Consider the following 22427-nt stretch of genomic DNA (forward strand, 5'->3'; position numbering starts at 1 on the left):
AAAACATCCCAAGGCACTTCACAGGAGCATTATCAAACAAAGTTTGACACTGGCTCATAAAGAAAGATATTAGGGCAGATGACCAAAGGTTTGGTCAAAGAGAAGTTTTAAGGAGTCTCAGTGGGGAAAAGAGAGGCAGGGAGGATTAGGGAGGGAATTAGAGCTTCGGACCTAGGCAGCTAAAGGCATAGCCACCCGAAGTGGTGCAACTAAAACTGGGGATGTGCAAGAGCCCAGAGAAGCACAGAGATCTCAAGAGGACTGGAGAAGATCACAAGGAAAGGGAGGGCAAGAGCATGGAGGGAATTGAAAACAAGGATGGGAATTTTAAAATCAAGGCATTGCTGGACAGGGAGCCAATGTCCAGTGAGCACAGGGATGATGGGTGAACTAGACTTAGTGCAAGTTACGAAGCAGGCAGCAGAGTTTTTGCATAAGCGCAAGTTTATGTTGGGTGGAAAATGGGAGGCCATTAAGAGAGGTTTGGAATGTTCAAGTCTTGAGGTAATAAGGATGTGTTTTCGCAGCAGATGAGGCAAGGAATTGAGTGATGTTACAGAGGTGAGGGTAACTGGTCTTAGGGATAGTGTGAATTTTTAAAAATTCAATCACGGGATGTGGGCTTCGCTGGCTGGGCCAGTATTTATTGTCCATCCCAAGTTGTCCTCGAAGATGGTGGTGAGCTGTCGTCTTGAACCGCTGCAGTCCATGTGGAGTAAGTACATCCACAGTGCTATTAGGAAGGGAGTTCTAGGATTTTGACCCAGTGACAGTGAAGGAACAGCGATATATTTCCAAGTCAGGATGGTGACTTGGAGGGCGGTGCCAAGCTTCTTCAGTGTTTTGGGAGCTGCACTCATCCAGGCAAGTGGGGAGTATTCCATCACACTCCTGACTTGTGCCTTGTTGATGTATGATGGAATCAGTGGTGAGGGATGAAGTTTGTGGCAAGGACCAAAGGCAATAGCTTCGGGCTTCTGATATTTAGTTGGAAGAAATTTCTACACGTTCAGTACTGGACATTGGACAATCAGTATTTTGAATTAAAGGCAATAGAGGTGTTAAGAGGTGGTGATAGGTGAGGTAGAGCTGGTAATGTCAGTGTACATATGGAATCTGAAATAGGAGAGGACCAAGAATGGATAGAGTGGGCAACCAGCTCACTTCCAGGAGGCAGTTTGGCTATTTAAATATTATAATGACGCTGATTTCAAATTTAACCAGCCAGCCTGGTTTCTTGGGCCTCGGGAAAACTGACAACTAAAAAGCAAGGGCTGCTGAATCTACGAGTTCAGTGCTTTTCCTCTCACCTGTTGGGCGGGTGAAGCAGGAACATTGAATCAATCAGAATTGGGCAACCTTCCCAACCTCCCTCATGAGGATTCTGATCTCACAACTCCTTCCCTCCACTCAGCTCCCTGGCTGCAACCTTCCCAACAGCCGGCCCACCCCTCAAACTGGCTAGCTGTTGCTGGGAGCCTAAGAAAAAGATGTTTATCAGGGCCTGCTGTTAAATTCAGCAGAGTCTAAGGGATATCACTTCTTCTGGATTTCCTGACTTCAATCCAGGCAGTATCTCAGAATATAGTGTTATAATTTACTCAGTTATCAGTTTACTTTCACTCATGATGTGAATATTCACAAAATAATTTATTTACCTTTTCATCTGTTCCACCAAAATCAACCTTGTACCATTTAAAAATTTGACTCAGGCGAACTTCCTTTTTGGATATATCAACTTGGCAGCTGTCAGGACCATCAAGAAAAGCTACAGCTGAGATCTTCAACTCTTTGTCAATTTCCTGTAATTGTAGAATAAAAAAACTTTACTGGTTTTCCACATTCTACATAGTCTGCTTCCTTCCCCCTCAATTTTCTTTAAAAGGCTTTGTCTTGTACCTGGGCAAGGTTCCAGAAACCCTCTAGTATCTTATCCATATGGCCAGTGTGTACATTCTGTTGGGATGATGATGGTTACAGACAGTGTCTTTTAAGTCGTTTTAGTTTTTATTAACTACTAGAGCTATTTACACACGTACAGTAAAGGGTACAGGCTAGGCCTAGCTCCATGTTTAGGCCTTTACATGTTTCTGCTTGACAGCCCTAGTTGATCTTTTCTACTCCTAAGCTTATGGGCACAAAGACCAATTGTAGTGCACCCCACTGTTTCCCAGCTGAGATCAGCTAACTTCGTATAGACCAACAATTAAAATGGGTAAACTGTGCATTTCTACTTTTGCATTTAAAGATGGCACCTATACTTAACCATTCTGTAAGCAACCCTCAAACTCTTATGTGAATCGTGTTTTAATTCTGTTTTTATATTTGAGCTTCCAATTCAAGGTAGTCAGTGGAGTTCATGTTGTCTATGGGCCACTCAGGTTTGCCTTGCTACATCTATATGGCCATTAAGTTTTTCCCTTGCAGTTTTCCATCAGGACAAGATTTAAAATATTAAATCAAGATTCTTCTATTAAATCATGGAATCATAGCACAGAAGGAAAACATTCGAGCCATTGAGGCCATTCTGGTTCTCTGTAAGTAGAATTTTGCTAGTTCCACACCACCCCCCCCTACTTCTATCCCCACAAACCCTTCCCCATAGCCCTGGAAATATTTTTTGTTCACATGTTTATCCAATCCCCTTTTGAAAGCCACAATTGAATCTGCCTCCAGTACACTCAGGCAGTGCATTCTAGGGCTGTAATCATTTGCCACATAAAAAAAATATTTTTTCTCACATTGCCGTTTGTGATTTTGAACACTTCTATCAAATTTACTCTCAACCCTCTCTCCTCTAAAGAGAACAATCTGAGCTTCTTCACATAACAGAAGTCCTTCAGGTCTGGAACCATTCATGTAAATCTTCTGCACCCTCATTCTTCCTGAAGTGTGGCCCCTAGAGTTGGACACAGAACTTCAGCCGAGGCTGAACCAGTGTTTTATAAAGGTCTGTCATCATTTTCTTGTTTTTGTACTGGATGCTGCTAATTAATTAAATTGCCTAGGTTCCCGTGTGCATTTTTAATCATTCCCTCAAGCTGCAATGATTTGTGTACATATACCCCCAGGCCTCTCTGTTCCTAGATCCCCTTTAGAATTGTATCCTTCATTTTATTTTGTCTTTCCTTGTTCTTCCTACCAAAATGTATCATTTTGCACTTCTCTGTATTAAATTTCATCTGCCATTTGTTTGTCCATTCCACTATTCTGTCGATGCCCTCTTGAAGTCTGTCACTATACTCACAGTTCACTATTCACTAGGTAAAATAATGGGGAAAAATGAATTACTGGAAAGTATGGACAGTTAGTGATGAGGTTTAAAATTCCCACGCAAGGGGAAGTGGCAACAGTAAATGACACACACAATCTCTGAACTGTGTTTTAAAATGATTAGAGACAAACCTCGGCAGAGTAAGTCTTGATTGGAGGGCAACTGAGGACTCCACAGTTTAAAGCAAAATGAATAAGGGGTTCTGCTTCCTCTAGTGCAACCTGAAAAATGAAAAGCTGGAATCACTTTTAAAATATAAACAAGTAATATCCTGTGGATGCTTAGTATAGGAAGCCAAGGTCAGAATGGAGCAGGAAATAAAAATGGCAAGTGACAGGAAGCTCAAGGTCATGCTTTAAGACCCTCCCCAATATAGAGGGGACCACATCATAAGCTGTAAATGCAGTCTATTAAATGGAAAGAAGTACAAGCCAATTGGTATTTAACCTGGGAAGTGTGTTTGGGAATTTGGAACTCTGTCCTTGGCCACCTACACTGTTCTAATGCAGTGTGAGGAACAGCACCTCATCTTTTGACTAGGCACTTTACAGCCTTCTGCACTCAACATCTAAATCATAACCTCTGTTCCCATTTTCTTGGATGCAGCTGTTAGTAATGATCCAGCTATTACCACTTGCACCTTCTCTTGCCCCATCTTCTGTTTCTTTTCTTATTCCAATAGCATCCCCACCCACCCACCCACCCCTTGCCTGATCATCCTTTTTGTCATTAAATTGCTCCTGCCTATCATAGACCTTGCCTTTTGTTCGTCCTGGCCCCACCACCCCTTTCCCTGCTTCTATTCTTGCTCAAAATCTGTTCTGTCTCTAACATTTTCCTGTTCTAATGAAACTGCATTGGCCTCAAACATTAACTTTATTTTGCTCTTCTATTTTGCTGAGCATTTTCAGCCTTTTCTCATTTTATATCACATTTAAAATGTTTGAAATACATCAGCTTGACTGTGTGCCAAATGCACAATGATGACTGGCATTGTCATCTTTAAGAGGAGAAAAAACATTGTGAATGAAGGGGCTTTTGTCCATTTGACCTCAGTCTACAGATGGCTTCAAAAAAGATTTGTGTGTCATGATGGTTAGCATACTGGATCTCTCGGGCTTTCTCTTCCAACCACATCCCAACCGTCAATGCTGGAAAGAACATTTTGAACAACAACTCAACCACCGTGGCAGCTAATACCCTCTAGGGCATCTTCCATTGCCCTGTGTAAGAATCCATGGTGAACTACCATCAATCAGAGCTACTACAAGCAATCAAACAGAAAAAAACAACAAAACCTATGGCCCTGATGGTATTCCAGCAGACATCTAAGTTTGTGGACCATTGCTCACATCAAGACTCCATGCACTCATCCTACAGATTTGAGAGGAAAAAGAACACCCTGCCACCAACTTCAGGAGTGTGGCAAAAGTACCTACCTTCAAGAAGGGAGATAAATCACGCTGTGGAAACTACTGAGGTATTTCCCTCTTGTCCCATAGCAAGGAAAATCCTGACACGCATCCTCCTAAATCGCCTACTTCCTGTGACTGAGGGAATCCTCCAAGAGACACAATGACTTTAGGCCTTGCAGAAGAACCTCCAGCATGGTCTTTGTTGCCAGACAAATCCAAGAAAAATATTGAGAACAATACCAGAAACTCTTCATTGCATTCATTGACCTGACCAAAGCATTTGGTTCAGTAAATCACGAGGCTCTGTTGGATTGTGTTCCAATGATTTAGATGTCCAAGAAACTTTACAATCCTGCAATTGTTTCATAATGATATAACTGCACAGTCTTGAATGGGAGATCTGAAACAGATGCCTTTAAAATCTGAGCTCGGGTCAAGCAAGGCTGTGAAATAATCTCCATTCTATTTGCAATCCACCGGGCTATTCATCTCAATGATCAACTGCCCTCTGGTGTCAGTATTAATACTGTCTAGATGGAAAACTCTTTAACCTCAGTCACCTCCGTGACAAACCAAAAATATACATGGCTTACCTGCAGTTTGTTGGTGATTGCAGGGCTCACTCTGCACTGGATTTGCAAGCCATTCTTGGTCTCTTCAATTCTGCACACAAGAAACTTGGCCTGACTTAAATGTTACCAAAATAAAACTCCTATCGACCTCCCGTATATGTTGGAAAGAGACACTCTGGAATATGTTGAGCACTTCCCATACCTCAGCGATCACCTCTCAAAAGGCCACCATTGATACAGGGATCCAATGCCAGATCAGCAAGGCCAGTTCAGCCTTCGACAAACAACAGCAATGAGTGTCTGACAATAGAGACCAGTGCAAATCAACAAAAGTCTTAGTGTACAGAGCAGTTGTTGTCACCACACTCCTGTACTGCAGTGACTGTGTACCAGCGACACGTAAGAGTGCGAGAGAAATTGTATCAGGTATGCCTCTGCCATATTCTCTGAATTCAATGGGAGGACCATCAAACAAACGCTAGTGTCCTTCTTGAACCCAGGTCCAAAAGCATTCAGGCAAAACTCCTGCAAAATCAACTTCAACGGACTGGCTACTATGTCTGTATGGCTGAAAATAGTCTTCCCTGCCGGGTCCTGTTCTCTTAACTCTCAAATGGTCAAAGTTCCAGGGCAGGACAAAGGATGCGCTTCAAACACACTCAGAAGCTCTCCTTTAAGTTCAATACTGCCGTGCTTCATGACTGGAAGAAGCTTGCTACCAATTGCTCAGATTGGTGACGATTTGTCCGTCAAGCTGCATCACATGCTTTGAGTCCCAATGCTTTCGTGATGAGGCAGAAAAGGAAGCAAATCCTGCACTCCCGATTCCAATTATCTTATCGGACATTCTGCCCCATGTGTCCAAAGATTTGTGCATCAAAAATTAGCCTGCTCAATCATGTGAAGACACATGGTAGAAACTCGCAACCCTTAGTATGTGTCACCCTCTAATTGAGAGACAGCCGACAACAATAACAGGGAAATTCTTGCATATGCACTTTCAAATACTTATGCCCTACAACATAAGCTCTTATCTATTTTGGTTCTAAAATCTAAATGTACATTGTATGTATAATGTGCAAATATGTACTGTATTAAAAGAAACTGATCTGTATTGTACTTTCTGTAATGTTAAATTGGAATTATGTAATGTACTTCTACAAATTTTGAATAAAGTACATTCTAGGAGAAAAAAATTGATTCTAAAAGATAAGCTTATCTAAGCTATTAAGCTTTGCATTTTCAAAGAGCAAAACAAAGCACTGATATTACATTCAATAATCAAAACTGCTAATTTCCATGATTACATGGAATTATAGAAGTCAGCTTAAAACATGAACCAATTAAATGAAACTGAAGAATAAAAAAAAATAAAATTTTGAACTAATTACCATTTGATTTAGTAATTGCGTGCAGGGTGTGGTTTACAAAATAGAATACTAGCATTTTTGTGATTTACTTGGTTTTGCATTAGAATGTGGAAGAGTTAGTGGTCAGTTAGGTTACAATGACTCAAAGATTAAGATTAATTTCCTTTGTAGTTCATTTGAAAAATTGTCAGCTTTTTTACTGTAACATTTAAAATTAAAATTAAGTAGTATCAGCCCAATGTTTCAAATAAGGTTGCCCTCTGTGCAATCAAATTCTCAGCTTAAACATTTGAATCAATTAGCTGTGTTGGACAGGTGTAGCTAACCTTTAAAGGTGGCTGGGATATTTTGACTTTTAGTTTGAAAGGAATATTTGTTGATAGCATTTGTTGGAACTTAAAACAGTTGTATCTCAGGCAGTGTAATGGCACATGTTGCTAAGATATCTTACAAACAGTATGGAAACACCAAGGTTGAGGTTAACACATTTTTGGGAAGAACAAGGAGGATTATAAATCTATAGGTAATCATCTACAAAAGAAATTACCCACAGAACACTCTTATTTATATACACTCAGCAGTACACAGAGACCATCAACAATTTACCTTAAGACGTGGATCACCCTTTGAGAATGGTTTAGTTATCTGAGCGATGCCTTTTCGGTTCCCACGGAGAACACCATTTTCAATATCTTGCAACGTAAAGACTTCTCCACCAATCACGTAACTTACAGAATTGAAAAACTAAAAAAAGTGCAGAAATGGAGTTCAGAAGATGGTTCCATTATGGCAATTAAATCAATCCTATTTAGAACTGTACTCCAATAGAAATGACAATTCCAATATTTACTATATTATGTTAGACCAGTACAACATTTTCATTCAAAACCACAGATGAAGGCATGAGAAATGTTACATTTACACAGTGAAATTTTATAATTTGCTTTTTTTCAAACAAATTGCTTCTATGAACATTCAGGAAGTGTCATTACACATTTTTTGATTTAGAGATGTGACATAGAAAACTGGTTGACACAATGGTTTAGACATCAGTCTTTCATCTTCATGGGCTGGATTTGAATCCCGGTCCAACTACTGTGATGGAAATCTCATGTCTGCTGACTGTAATCTCACTCCAATTCCCAAATATTTATATTTATATATATATATATACTTTAAAATGTTTCAAAAGACATTCGATAAGGTGCCACATCAAAGGTCATTGCAGAAAATAAAAGCTCATGGTGTAGGGGGTAACATATTGGCAGGATAGAGGATTGGCTGGCTAGCAGGGAGCAGACTAGAAACCAAAAGTCCAGATCTTCTGGATACTGTGGAATTTTAACTGGAGCAGGTGGTGGGGGCAGGTAGGTCCAATCCTTGACCCCAGGGATCTTTGGGAACGTTCAGGGAGCTTTGGAGTCAAGAGGATGAACTCTTTCTCCTGTTGGCCCACAAGCAAGTGCTGTAAAGACATCTACTCTATGAATCTGTCTTCACCTCCCTTCACTGTTGGGTTTCCTGAGGCCTGGGAAACCTAGCAGCCCACAGTTAACCCTGTAAAATGGGCTTTACAGAGGCTGTTAGCCTTATTAAAATATTTAAATTGCCAACCTGCCTCCTGGAAGTGGATTGGCTGCTCGCCGCTCATTCTGCATCAATTAAACCTGGAAGTGGGTTGGAGTTGGGTTTGAGGGTTTTATAATTTTAACCTTTGATCTTATGCTGCGTGCATTCAGATAAAGAGCCTTTACTTCTACCTTTTTACCATTTTTCCTCTGCTCTGACCCATTTGCTGGTGCACTCTGTTCCTTCCTGTCACACTCTGGTTGTTATTACCTGCATCATTATCCTGCATCATTGTCATATCCTTTCTCTAACTTTTTTTTCCCACCTGAACCCTCCTCACCACTATTAAATTTAAGCCCTCTCTACAGTCCTAGTTATGCTATACGCCAGTACACTGATCCCAGCGCAGTTCAGGTGAGGGTCTACCCAATGGTTCAGGTGAGGGTCTACCCAATGGTACAGCTCTCTCTTTCTCCAGCCTGTGTCCCATGAATTGAAATTCATTTCTTCCCACAAAAAGTTTTGAGACACGCTTTCAACACTCTGATCTTACTTACCCCATGCCAATTTGCTCGGGGCTCAGTTAGAAATCCAGATATTATCACCTTTGTGTTTCTGCTTTTTGATTAAGTCCCTAGCTGCTCATATTCCATCCGCAGACCTTCTTTCCTAGTCCTAACTATGTCATTGGTACCCACATGGACTACAACAACGGGATCCTTCCTTTCCCATTCCAAGTACCTCTCCAGCCCTGAAGAGATGTCCTTAACTCTAGCATCAGGCTGGCAACACAGCTTTCAGGACTTGGGAACTTGGCTGCAGACAACAGTGTCTATCCCCCTAACTGTACTGTCCCCTACTACAACATTCATTTTTACTCCTTCCCCCCCACCCCCAGTTGAATGGCCTCCTGCACCATGGTGCCATGGTCAATTTGCTCATCCTTCCTGCAGTCTCTGCTCTTGTCCACACAAAGAACCTCAAACCTGCTGGACAATTGCAAGGGCTGGGACTTCTCCATTGCTACCTTCTGGTTCCCCATAGTTACTTCTCATATTGTCACACTATCCTGTCACTGACCACTTGCTGCCTCCCAAACTCCATCCCACATAACCTGTAACTAATATAATATAAATCATTGCCTTCAATATCCCACCCTACACCAAGCCTTGCTCATTTATCAACCCTGATCTTGAAGATATATTAGTCTGCATCCTACAGCACAGACTGCTACACCCTATTCCTGCTAAATCTCATGTCTCCATTCACACCCTTTGATCTAGGTATTACCCGCCTGTTTCATCATCAGTGATAAAATGTACAGCCATTTTTCTCCAACCTTCTGAACAGCTCTTCCCATCTTGTGGTGTAATCATCTACCTTCAGGAGACCTTGGAGACTGAGCTGGGTGGATCATAGACAAAATGAATGGTGAGAATTTGATGATGGAATGAATTGCACAACCTCAGGTTTCTAAGATAAGTATCTAGCTGTCCAATATTTAGGTCATTTGTGATTGTAACTCAGTGGTTTTTGTCAAGCTCGAGTAAATAATTTAGCCTAGATAGCTTTGAGGAGCAAATTGAAAAAAAAAGGTTATTTCAGGCCTAGTTACAACAATTATATAAACAATTATCTTGTATCTTATGAGTTTATTTTAAGGTTCTAATTAGAATGGAGCCACAGCTGTGACCCAATAGTCTGTAATTTCTGCACAATGTGGGAACTTTCTGGTGCTTCACATGTCCTGGAAACAAGCTGCATCTCCAGATGCTCAAACTCACATTGAAGATTTCTGAGCATGAGGATTTACTGCAGAAGATATGGATGGCTGATTGTTTCCTGGATTGTAGGTTTCAGGGGGTAGTTACCCTACAGGCAGATAGAATTCAGAATAGCAAGTAGGCAGCCACCTGGAAAGTAGGAAAGGGCAGGCAATGCAGGAATCCTTTGGGAGGGCCGCACTCTCAAATCAATATTCAGCACTGAATACCAGGGAAGGTGACATCTCAAAGGAGTGTAGTCCCAAGTCTGGCACCATGAGCATTGCACATGTAGCAAAGTTTAGGAATGCACTAGTAATTGGGGATTCGATCAGACAGGCAGTTCCACGACTGTGGATGTGGGGAGATGGTAGTGTAATGGTATTGTCACAGGACTAGGAATCCAGAGTCTCAGGGTAATGCTCTAGGGTCCTGGATTCGAATCCCACCACAGCAGAAAGTGAAATTTGAACCTGATATTAAAAAATATCTGGAATTAAAAGTCTAGTGATAACCATGAAACCATTGTCAATTTTTATAAAAACCCATCTGGTTCACTAATGTTCTTTCAGGAATGAAATCTGCTGTCCTTACCTGGTCTGGCCTACATGTGACTCCAGACCCACAGCAATGGGGTTGACTCTTAAATAGTCTAGCAAGGCACTCAGTTCTCAAGGGCAATTGGGGATGGGAAATAATAAATGCCAGCATCCTGCCACCCCCCTCCCCCCATCTCATGAACAAATAAGAAAAAAATGTTCCCCAGTGCCAAAGTAATGGACATCACAGAGGGTGCAGGACATTCTATGGGAAGAGGCAGAGCCCAAAATCTAGGTCCAAACAAAACCCAACAAAAGGTTGAGATTCTGCAGTCAGAGTTTAAGGAGTTAAGGAGGAAATTTTAAAAAGCAGCACCCCAAAAAGTGGTAATCTCTGGATTACTCCCAGTGTCACATGCAAGCAAGAACAGAAGTTGGAGGATAAGGCAGGTTAATGTGAGACTAGAGACATTATGCAGGAGGGAGGGCTTCAGATTCCTGGGACAAGTTCCATGGTAGGTGGAACATTTTCAACATGGACAGGCTGCACCGGAGCAGATCTTGGACCAATATCTTTACAGGCTGATTATCTCATGCTGTGGGGGAGGATTTAAACAAATTTGGCAGGGAGTTAGTTGGGCACCATGATCAAGTATTTAAAAAGTAGAAACAAGGTGCACAGAAAACTGGGAGTCAGAAATAGTGTGGGATCATTGGAGCAATGGGCGGCCTTTAAAGAGATATTTTGGGTACAGTTTAGGTACATTCGCACAAAAGGGAAAGGGAGAGCAACAAAAGCCAGACCTTCCTGAATGATAAAGGAGTTAGAAGGATGAAACATTGACAGATATCAGCTCGATATTACAAGGGAGAGTCAGGCTGAATATAAAAAGTACAAAGGACAAGAAAATAAGAAGGGCGACAAGACAGTATGAGAAGAGATTGGCAGTTAACATAAAAGGGAGTTTCCAAAGGCCCTCCATAGACATATTATTAGTAAAAGGATTGTTAGAGGAGTGGTGGGGCCGAACAGGGACCAATGTGTGCATGAATTGAAAAGGCAGAAAGCATGGCTGAGGTACCATATAAGTACTTTGTATAATGTTTGTCATGGAAGAGGACTTTGCCAAAGCTATGGTAAAGAACGGGGCTTCTGGGATATTGGATGTAAAACAAGAGGTACTAGGAATTCTAGCAAAGTTTTCAAGTCACCCTGTCTGATGGGATGCATCCTAGGTTGTTGAGGGAAGTAACAGTAGAAATTTTGGAGGCTCTGGCCAAATCTTCCAATCCTCCTTAGTTACAGAGGTGGTGCCAAAGAACTGGAGGATTGCAATGAAGAGTTAAATCAGGATGCATCATGGGATTACCCTGACTTGGCCAAGTTGCACATATAAGTTTTAAAAATGTCTACAGTTAAAACAAAAACTAAAATTAATATGACCTTTTGGCCAGGCCTGGAAGCTAATGACTAGCCCATGGGTCAGTCCTTGATAAAGCTAAAGTAATGTGACTTTGGGTCAAGATAAAATAAGCTGATGAGTGGTCCATGAATTATACTATAATAAACTGGATTGCTTAACCTCAGGGTCATGTTGAGGTATGCCGATGAATTAGCACAGCAGCAAAACATCAGGATAGATAAGCAAAGTTTATGTTTTGAAGTCAACTGTCAACTTTGTTTGTGCCAAAGGTCAGGTCATTCTGTGATTGTTTTGCAAATCCCTCTGGAACTGCAGAGGTGATGAACATTCCGTGTTTACGTTGTAAACTCATTTGTGATTAAGGATGTAACAATTAAACATACAAGATAAGAACATTGTGAGCTAATGATGAGTTATCCCGAAGATGGTATATTATAACCGACAGGATACTCAGTGGATACTCAGGATAAGGAAGTAGTAAGAGGATATACCGACAGCAGGTACGTTTTCGGGATCGTCCATGACTATATAACTGTTTGGAGAAAGTGTGAGTATGTGACCTCTAGTGGGTGACACACAGCCTGAGGAAGTAGCAAAGGATTGGTAGAAGCAGCACAATTACCCTATTAAGCCACTGTGATAAAAATTAAGGCACTTCAGAAAGTTCAGGACCCTATCCAAAAGGGAAAACAGTGAGCAGATGAGGCAGCAAAGTAAGCGGCAGTAGCAGGGACCCCGGAGCCAGTGGCAGCCAGAACTGCTGGCCTGGAGGAGGTAGATATGCAGAAAATACATAGCGAGATGCCCAAAAGAGAAAAGGAAGAGTGGGAAAGAAGGGGAGCAAATAAAGATGAGTATAGAATCTGGAGGAAGGATGGGTGAGTAGTGCCCCAGAATGCTTAAGACAAAACATGCTCAAGATCTGTCATGGAAACCAACATGCTGGGAGGAATTAAGCAAAAGTTCCATATACCATATCAACCACAGAGCTCAGGTATGGTAGAAAGAATGAATAGGAGCTTCAAAGCTTCACTCTCCAAGGCCATTGCCAAAACAGGCAAGGGCTGGGCTGATCTGCTACCCAGTATCCTGATGAGACTGCAGGCGACTTCTAACTGAGTGACCAGACTAACCCCATTCAAACTACTGACCAGACGAGCCACGAGGTTTCCTGAGGGCACTTGTACAAGCAGTGAGGACATACCACCAGCTCGGGAAAAGGTTACATGATTCATCAAAGAGTTGTGTAAGCAATTTCATGACCAGAGACAGGAGGTTAGGGACCAGCAGATTATCAGGGATATGGAAATGGATGAGAAAAGGGGAGATTGCTAGAAGTCGGGTATCAAGTGATGGTCAGGGCCCTGCCCACAAAACCAGGCTTAGCACCCCGCTGGTAAGGTCATACTGAGGTCCTGATGACCAGTGATACATGCACATGCATGGGCGTGAAAGGGAAAGGCCGGTGGAAAAATGACAAGGATTAAGAACAATGGAAGCGCAAAAGATAAGGACTAAGCGGTGTCGAGCGGTATGTTCTCTTACAGGGATATGAATAATGTGATATTGCTAACATGTTTAACACCACGATTAGCCTAATCATAGAAGGAACCAAGACAGTCGACCAAGGGACCCAGCCAGGCCTGTTCTACAAGAGCTCGAGTGATGCCAACTGTGATCACTGTATAACTGTTAACAAACGAGTATGCCTAAGAGGTATCCCTGAACATTTGGGAGTGGAACAACGGCACCATCAGAAGTACCCTTGGAGTCTCCTGAGTAAAGGGGATGCAGAAAAAGAGACATGCCTGACCCTCCCCGACGATGCATCCAGTGTCGGGGATGAATGTTTTGAAATTGTATGTGTACCAAGTGTAATAACTGACAGCACCACCACAGATCCCCAAGCATCAACCTAAAGGGCTGGGGGATATGTCCTAGGAATTGTACCAGGGAGTTTTGGAGGGAGTATGGCAAGTGGAGGGTATGCCCGAGGGATCCTCCGACAACCACACCTATATCATTAACCAAGTGTAAGCATCCCTATATCAGGCCTCTACGCACCCAGACAGGGACCGTGTGCGCACAGCCTATGGCACACGGTTGGTGGGAGACATCTGGCCTAACTCCACAGGGGTGATGTGCCGGATTGGATCACGGATGACACATTACAGACCTGGGTGCCCAAAGGTGGAAATTGTGCACCCTGAGAAGACTAATACGAGCGAACCCAACAGCCAAACACTGTGCCACCACACACGTGCAATTAGTAGAACTGGTCCTGGCTATACCTAATTTACAGGAAGGGGAATCCAAACCCGTCTGAGGTAGGAAACATCAGGAGCATAAGAATAGCAATTGGATAAAGTACTACCCCGTATCCAAATATGCAACACAGAGGGGAGCCCTCTTTACAGGAATCTCATTAGGTGGTTAGGGAGAAAGGGAATGATGTTGTCTGCCCACATCTTGTAGGGATGGGGATGAGGGCTACATGCGGTTTTCACACCACCCTAAACTGTAATCTTAATTTCTAGCAACCGCCACGAACCAACGCAGGTGGCATACCGTGGAGAAGGGGAATACGGCGTGACCACCAACAAGCCTCAACACCAGTACAGTAACATCCGCTGCCCAGTGATCAACTCAAGTTTCTGCTTCCTCCCCCGGACCCCACCAACAACCGGCCTCCTCGTAAGTGACTGGTGAATTTTCAAAAGGCATTTGATAAAGTACCACATGTTAGGCTTCAATTTTGTTAACAAACCCATGAGATAAAAGGGGCAGCAGTATGGGAACAAAATTGTCTGAAGGTTAGAAAACAGTTGTGGTGAACAGCTATTTTTTGGACTGGAGGGTGGAACATAGTGGAGTTCCCCAAGGTGTTAGGGCCGCTGCTGTTTTTGATATAGATTAATGACTTGGATTGGTGGGGACAGGTACAGAAACTTTGAAATTTCCAGGTAACATGTGTAGTAACCAGTGAGGAAGATAGTAAAAGATGACAAAAGGACATAGGCAAGCTGGTGGAATGGGTGGGTACGTGGCAGGTGAAATTCAATATGGTAAAGTGCAAGCTAATCAATTTTGGTAGGAAGAATGAGGAAAAAATGAATTCTAAATGGGTGCAAGAACAGAGACACAAAGCTTGCACACAAATCTATGAAGGTGGAAAGACAGTTCATAAAAATAAATAGGACTCTGGGCTTTAGCAAAAGAGGCAGACCACAAAAGCCAATAAGTTATACTAAACCAATATACAACACTAGTGTGGACACAGCTGGAGAACTGTGTCCAATTCTGGGCACCAAACTTTAGGCAGGATGTGAAGATTTTAGAGGAGATTTACTGGAATGGTTCTACGGATGAGGGATCCTGCAGAGGGATTACAGCTACATGGTCTGGAGAAGGGCAAGAGCATCTTTGATTAAAATCACACAGGGTTTAGATGGAGTAAATAGAGTGAAATGGTTTCCAATGGCTGAAGGCTTGATAACCAGGGGGTATAGATTTAAGGCAGTTGAAAAAAACAGAGGCAATATGAGAAAAATATTTTTACACAGAGTGGTTAGAATTTGGAATGCACTGCCTCATAGGGCAGTGAAGGCAGATTCAATAGTAGCTTTCAAAAAGAAATTGGATAAATACTCAAAGGAGAAAAATGCAGGGATATAGGTAAAAAGCAGGGAGTGGGATTAACTGGATTACTCTTTCAAAGAGCCAGCACAGACTCAATTGACCAGATGGCCTCCCTCTCTGTTGTACTATTCTATGACAACACTATGTAAAGACTAACCTCTTCAAATCTGGACATGAGCCACTTTGCTCAACTTCTTAACCCTGCCCATGAAAGCTTCTTTCTGAAACACCCACATATATATATATGCAAGTTGTCATTTCTCAAGAAACAATAAGGGCCAAGAATTGGACGTTTGACATCTTACTTTATATCTCTGCCACATGTTTTTTGGTGATCCTTGTTTAATATTTCCGTGAATCACTAATGCATTATACACATTGATGAAGAATGCTAGTTTCTCTTTCCTAGTGAGATTTTCAAGATCCACCCGCTGTAGCTGTGTTGCAAGTTGGCAATACTTGTCAAAAATTGTACTTCCCTTCATGGATTTGTAATCTACAAGCTGCAATTAAACAAAGTGAAAGAGTTATTGATTAATCTAACTGTACTTACTTCAGCAACTTGATCACATTTTGACAAAGAAACCTTTGTTTGGTAGGTGCCTCTCAAATCAAACTATTTATGAAATAACTACTAGAAATACTGAAGTAGTGAAACCCAAATAGGCATTTAACATTAGCATAACTAGGATAGAGATTTAATATTTAAGCTTAAATTGAAAAAGGAAAGGTGCATAGTGAATATAGAATTTTTTTCTGGAATAAAAATCCGACTAACCTTGCCATCAGATGTAATGTGTTCTGAGAACAGCTTCAGAGTTAAGTCTCTCATAGCTTCAGAATGTTTAGAAGCTGAAGTATAACAGATTATTGAGCAAGTTAATATTAAAAATGAACATGAGAAATTGTCAAGCTATTACATTACTTTTCTTTCAGTGGGGGTGGGGGGCTGGGGTGGTGGTGGTTTAGGGAAAGCTTCACTTTACCTTACATACACTGAATTTTTGCCCCTACTTGACACCTCACTCTCATGATGCAGAAAATTACTGGTGAGTATTTGCCCTGATCCAGCAACAGAACACTCTGCAACACAATTAATTAACAAACCATTGCATTGTGTGGCCATAATTTCTCCAAAAATTGGCCCACGCTTTGGAAAGTTCCTCAATTTACTCTTGGAAAGAGTTTGCACCCAAAAAGTTAACCTGATGTTTTTGTTCAGTTAGCAAAAGACCTGCTGCATGTTTCCAGCATTTTCTGTTTTCATTTCATGTCCCCCGCATTTACAGGTTTTATTTCTGTGTTTTTAATCACCCTGTGTTTCTTCTCAATTTTTGGTCTGCTAACTTCTCACTTTAGAAGCTATCTGTGTAACTCATTTACTTCTGAAACTCTTCAGTTGCTCAAATTAATTTTCACCATAAACTTGAGCTGATCCAAAACTCTGCTGTCCATATCTTAACTTGCACCAAATCTCACCTATCCATCAACTATGTGCTTACTGACCTACATTGGTTCCCAATCCATCAACACTGCAATTTTAGAATAGTCTTCCTTGTTTACAAATCCCTATGTGATTTTGCCCCTCCCTATTCTTTTAACATCCCCCAGCCCTCAGATCTCTGTGCTCCTTCAATTCTGGCATTTTGACCTTCTAAATTTTCTTCACTCTGGTGTGTCTTCAGCTGTAAAGGTCCTAAACTCTGGTGTTCCTTCTCAAAATCCCTCTCCTCTTTTAAAGACACACCTTGAAACCTACCTCTTTGACCAATTTTTGGTCACCTGACCTCATAGCTCATGTGGCCAGTGTCATATTTTATTTAATAACAATTCTTAGTGAAATGTCCTAAGGAGCTTCACATGTTAAAGGAGCTCTATAAATGCAGACTGTTGTTGCTGAGTGTGTAGCTGGAAGTGCTAAACATTATTTGATCACTCATCCTCTGTTTGGTAAAAAGACTTTATTGGAAAATTGCCATGTTCTGCAACTTCCTGGTAGCCTGCATTAGAACACTGCACATCCAGGTCATTCTTTCAACTTATTTTTAATCATTTTCCTTTTGAAGCACAGAATCACAGAATTGTTATGGTGTGGAAGGAGGCCATTCGGCCCATCATGTCTGCAGCGGATCTCCTGGCAATCTCCTGCCTCTTCCCCGTAACTCTGCACATTATCTAAATAGAAACAATCATCCAATGCCCTCCTGAGTGCTTCAATTGAACCTGTCTCCAGGCAGTGCAGTCCAAACCCTATCTACTCGCTGTGTGGAAAAAGCTTTTTCTCACCTCGCATTTGCTTCTTTTGCAAAACACTTTAAAGCTGTGCCCTCTGGTTCTCGATAATAATTGAAGCAATTATTCCATAAAGCCAGGAAGATACATAGCATGGTTTAACTTGAACAGAGGAAGGCTGATCTTCAGCCTGCTCCTAGTCTCTTCTCAGAATCTACCATCACCAAACGGTACATTACAAAGCTGCCAATTTCCAATATAAACAAGTCAAGAGAAAATACTGACCGAGGAAGCAATATTTACAGAAATAGAAACAGATATGAGTGAGGAGAGGCAGTGTGAAGATTGGGAATGGAAGAGACTAAACAAATAGCAGAGCAAGAGAACCACCATCATAAGAACATAAGAAATAGGAACAGAAGTAGACCATTCAAGTCTACTCGGCCATTCAATAAGATCATGGCTGATCTTTTTGTGTTTCCATTTCCACATTCCCATCTACATAAGAAGTCATCAGCATCAAAACTCACACAAGGAGGTTGCTGAACAGGGTCAAGCAATTGAGCAACAGGTTGCATTCATTTAGTGCCCTTAATGTAGAAAAATATCAAGGACATTTCAGAGGCATAATCAGACATAAATAGATGTTGAGCCAAAAAAGTTATTAGGAAGAGTGAACAAAATCTTGATCAGAGGTGCAGATAAGGTGGTCTTAGGAGGAGGAGAGGGAGGTGGAGGGGCTTAGAGACAAAATCTGAGTGTGGGGAATAGAGGACTTTAGGTACGTTTGCCAATGGTTGGAGGACTGTGTAGAGGAGAGGTCAGAGTAAGGAATTGAGTTTATTTTTGGTGGTGTTGGGGTGGTGGTGAAATTTAGAAGAGATTGCAGAGATGGGACGGTATTTAAGCATAAGGATGAGAATTGTAAACTTGACTCTTAGGAAACTGGGTAAGAAAGCATTGCAATTACCATTGATGTAGCTTTTAATAAGTACTTGCACATCAGTGAAGGACCGAACAGCAGGTTAGACATAACATGAATTACGGGGCAAAGTTTCCTGCTAAATTGTCCCATCTCATAACCCCCAGCCTGAGGCGAGGAATTCCAGCCCCACGTCTTACAGCGACATTCTAGTGGCTTTTTGTGTATAAGACATCCAACCCAGTCAAAATTATGTTCACCTTAGGTCAATGTTCATTTAACTCAAAACTGAGCAACAGAATGGGTCAGTCTGGGGGCTACCTTGAAAAAGATTAGGAAATTATATGATAACCAACTGTGTCACTGAACGAATGCAATTCTGGGAAGAGGGAGCAGCAGAGAACTGTCAGTCAGTGAGCTTGTGCTGGGTAAAGGAGGCACCAGAAGCAAGAAATAAAGTAAAGCATATGATCAAGTGGATGCTATATAGGGACGAATAATTAAAACGTCACAAACAAAAATGAATCGTGAATCATAGAATTGTTATGGCAGAGGAGGCCATTCGACCCATCATGTCTGCATCAGCTCTCAAAATGAGCATCATAACATAGTGCCATTCTCCTGCTTTTTCCCCATTCCCTTGCATATTGTTTCTATTCAAATAATCATCTATTACCCTCTTGAATGCTTCGATTGAACCTGCCTCCACCACACTTCGAGGCAGTGCATTCCAGACTCGAACCACTCGCTATGTGAAAACGTGTTTTCAGAATTTTCTCAAACGGAATAGAACAAGTACAAGAATGAATGAATCCATTCTCTTTTCTTCCAGCCCCTTCTTTCCTTTCTTCTCCCCTTCCTGTCAGCCTATCAATGCACCTTTCGTTTCCCTTCCTCTCAGATATACTTTCCACCCCACCAATCCATACCTAAACTCATCACTTCTTCTGACTTCTTGCTCTCCCGCTGCTGTCCCAGGCTTGAACTCTCCTTGAATAAGCACACAGCTACTCTCTGTGCCTCTCTCGGCATCTTTTACCTCATTATGAGACGTAACCCCAATGGCCCCTTCTCTCTCTCTCTGACCTTCCCTGCTTATCTTCTCAACCTCTTTCACAGTTTACTCAACTCACTCACCACTGCCCCACTGGATTCTACTTGCAAATCAACAAACTTCCTCTCTTTATTTTCCACCTGAATCTTTTTGAAACAAAGCCCTTGCCAACCATCATTGTATTGTGGATAATTGCATCAATCTGAAACTGGGTTCACCTAACGCCTTGTCCCTTACTGAAGCCTTCCTGCCATATTTTCTAAAATCTATCACATGCAACCTGCTGAGGTGGTAGGGTAGGTCTTATTACCAAGTCACACCAAAGTTTCTTCTATGCCTCTGGTACCTTCTCCATCTTGTTCCACTTCTGTTTTAAAATCCTCACTGCCTCCAGTATTCCTTAAATCTCTGCCTACTGTATCCATTCTCCTGGCCATATTCACAACCAACCTCTTGAGCTTGCCATCCCCCCATTCTCACTACTCTCTTTGGTCTCAATAAAAGACAAGGTCGTTTCTGTCCTGAAATTCCTCATCATCAATGTCGCCTACTCCCTTCGAATACTTCTACCATCTGGGCCATTGCAAGTCAAGCTCTCCAAAGTCTTTCACGGCTACACTTTCAAATCTCCAATGCTGTGGGGAGGACCAAGTAACCAACCACGTTCATAAAGTGCTACTGCCATCTGGGGGGTGAGGGGAGAGAGAAAAACACCAAAGCACCAAGGGGTAAGGAATAAATTACCAAAAACTTACATGATTACATGTAATAACGGAAGCTTGTAGCAAGATCCCAACCATTTTACCTAGTCTAGTGGCCCTGAGGCAAACTGAAGCATCTTGATTGATTTCAGCTTGCAAAATTGTTAATTCATCATTGACCAGAGTCTAAGCGTCAGCCCGTGGGTCCATTGGTAGCACTCTTGCCTCTCAGTCAGAAGGTTATGGGTTCAAGTTCCACTCCAGAGACTTGAGCATAAAGTCTCTAGAGTTACACTGTCTTTCGGATGAGAAATTCAACCATGTGGTCCCATCTGCTCTCTCAAATGGATGTAAAAGATTCCATATCACTATTTTGGAGAAAAGCAGGGGAGTTACTCCCTGGATCCTGACCAATGTTTATCCCTCAATCAAAAACACAAAAGCAGATTATCTGGTCATTATCACATTTCTGGTTGTGGGAGCTTGCCAGGTACAAATTGTTTTCCAACATTACAACCGTACTTCATTGGCTGTAAAGCACTTTGGAATGTCCTGAGATCATGAATGGTGCTATATAAATGCCAATTTTTCAGAGACTAAACCTTGGCTCTTCCCTGGCCAACAGTAGATCAGTACATTATCCAGGGGAGTGTACTGAACAAAATTCTTAAATAAATATCCAATTAGCTTTTGAAACAGCTGCCAGAGCTCATTATCCTAGTTTCCTGGTACACCTACCAATAGTTAAACTTGTAAGAAAATAAAAACATTTAAAAGCTGCCAAGTGCTAGTGATTTAAACATGAAACAAAACAGGTGATTAGGAACTTAAACCCAATTCAAAGGAAAAAAAGATTATGGCATTGAATGCTGGTTCCACATTTCAGTCTGAACCTATAATAATTTGAACAAAGGATATTGCCACAATGTCATCAAAAGTAGCTCAGATTAAACCATTTTTCAAAACAAATTAGTATTAACAGTTCCTGTAGAGGTTTGTACAATTCCTTACAGTTGTCCAATACTTGGCAGACATTATACGCAATAAGTCATTTAGATTTGCTGAATATAGTGCATTTTAATCTTAAAGATTAACATGAACACTCCTGTCTCTACACACCCTCTCCATTTTTGGCACCTAAGGGCAGAATGAGTTATTTCAGTGTCAGGCATTCAACAGAAAAGGTCCCATTCTGTCTCATTAGGACTTTAACCCAACATCAGAAGAACAGAAATGAAAACAAAAAATGCTGGAAAAACTCAGCAGGTCTGACAGCATCTGTGGAGAGAGTGACAGATAAAGTTTCGAGTCCATATGACTCTTCTTCGGAGAGAGACAGAGATAACGTTTCGAATTTGTATGACTCTGTATGACTCAAAACGTTATCTCTGTCTCTCTCTCCACAGATGCTGTCAGACCTGCTGAGTTTTTCCAGCATTTTTTGTTTTCATTTCAGATTTCCAGCATCCGCAGTATTTTGCCTTTATCAGAACAACAGATCCTGCGGTAGTAATTTGATTTTCTTTCCCCACTTTTTACACCAACCTGGTTTCACCTGATGAAATTGCCAAATTGACCTAAACTAAATAGATCTTTGTGTTGTAAGCCCAAATTATTATTAAATTAACTCAGACTGCTAAGTTATGCATAGTAGCTTTAAAACCAACAAAGAGGAAACTCATCAGATCAGCTTGGTTTGAATTCAAACTGAGGTCATGCTACTACCTCAAACTGTACCTCTCTGTTTTCTCAGAATAGCCCATTGAATGAAGAAGTTTTATTTATATTAGAAATAAGACGGGTGCCAGTTAATTTTAAAATAGTTACTGGTGGTATTGCAAAGTATTACTGAATCACTAAGAATTTGTCATGAAGTGCATATCAATCAGATCTGATTAAATATTGCATCCTGTATGATTGCTTCCAATTTAATTACTTGCATTACTATTGCAT

General features: G+C 41.5%; 1 protein-coding gene across 4 annotated transcripts in view; it reads right to left on the minus strand.

Annotated features, from left to right (window-relative positions):
• LOC144691736 (uncharacterized) overlaps window positions 1–22427 on the minus strand; it is a 56961-nt gene that overhangs the window by 1052 nt on the left and 33482 nt on the right. For all 4 annotated transcript variants that reach the window (XM_078560148.1, XM_078560147.1, XM_078560146.1 and 1 more), the window contains 5 exons: window positions 16344–16417; window positions 15871–16068; window positions 7238–7375; window positions 3406–3495; window positions 1659–1802 (listed from right to left, as the gene is read on the minus strand). In XM_078560148.1, coding sequence (XP_078416274.1) covers window positions 1659–1802; window positions 3406–3495; window positions 7238–7375; window positions 15871–16068; window positions 16344–16417 — 644 coding nt within the window. The remainder of the gene's footprint in view (window positions 1–1658; window positions 1803–3405; window positions 3496–7237; window positions 7376–15870; window positions 16069–16343; window positions 16418–22427) is intronic.

The sequence above is a fragment of the Cetorhinus maximus genome, chromosome 16 (genome assembly GCF_964194155.1).
Source record: "Cetorhinus maximus chromosome 16, sCetMax3.hap1.1, whole genome shotgun sequence".
NCBI lineage: Eukaryota > Metazoa > Chordata > Chondrichthyes > Lamniformes > Cetorhinidae > Cetorhinus > Cetorhinus maximus.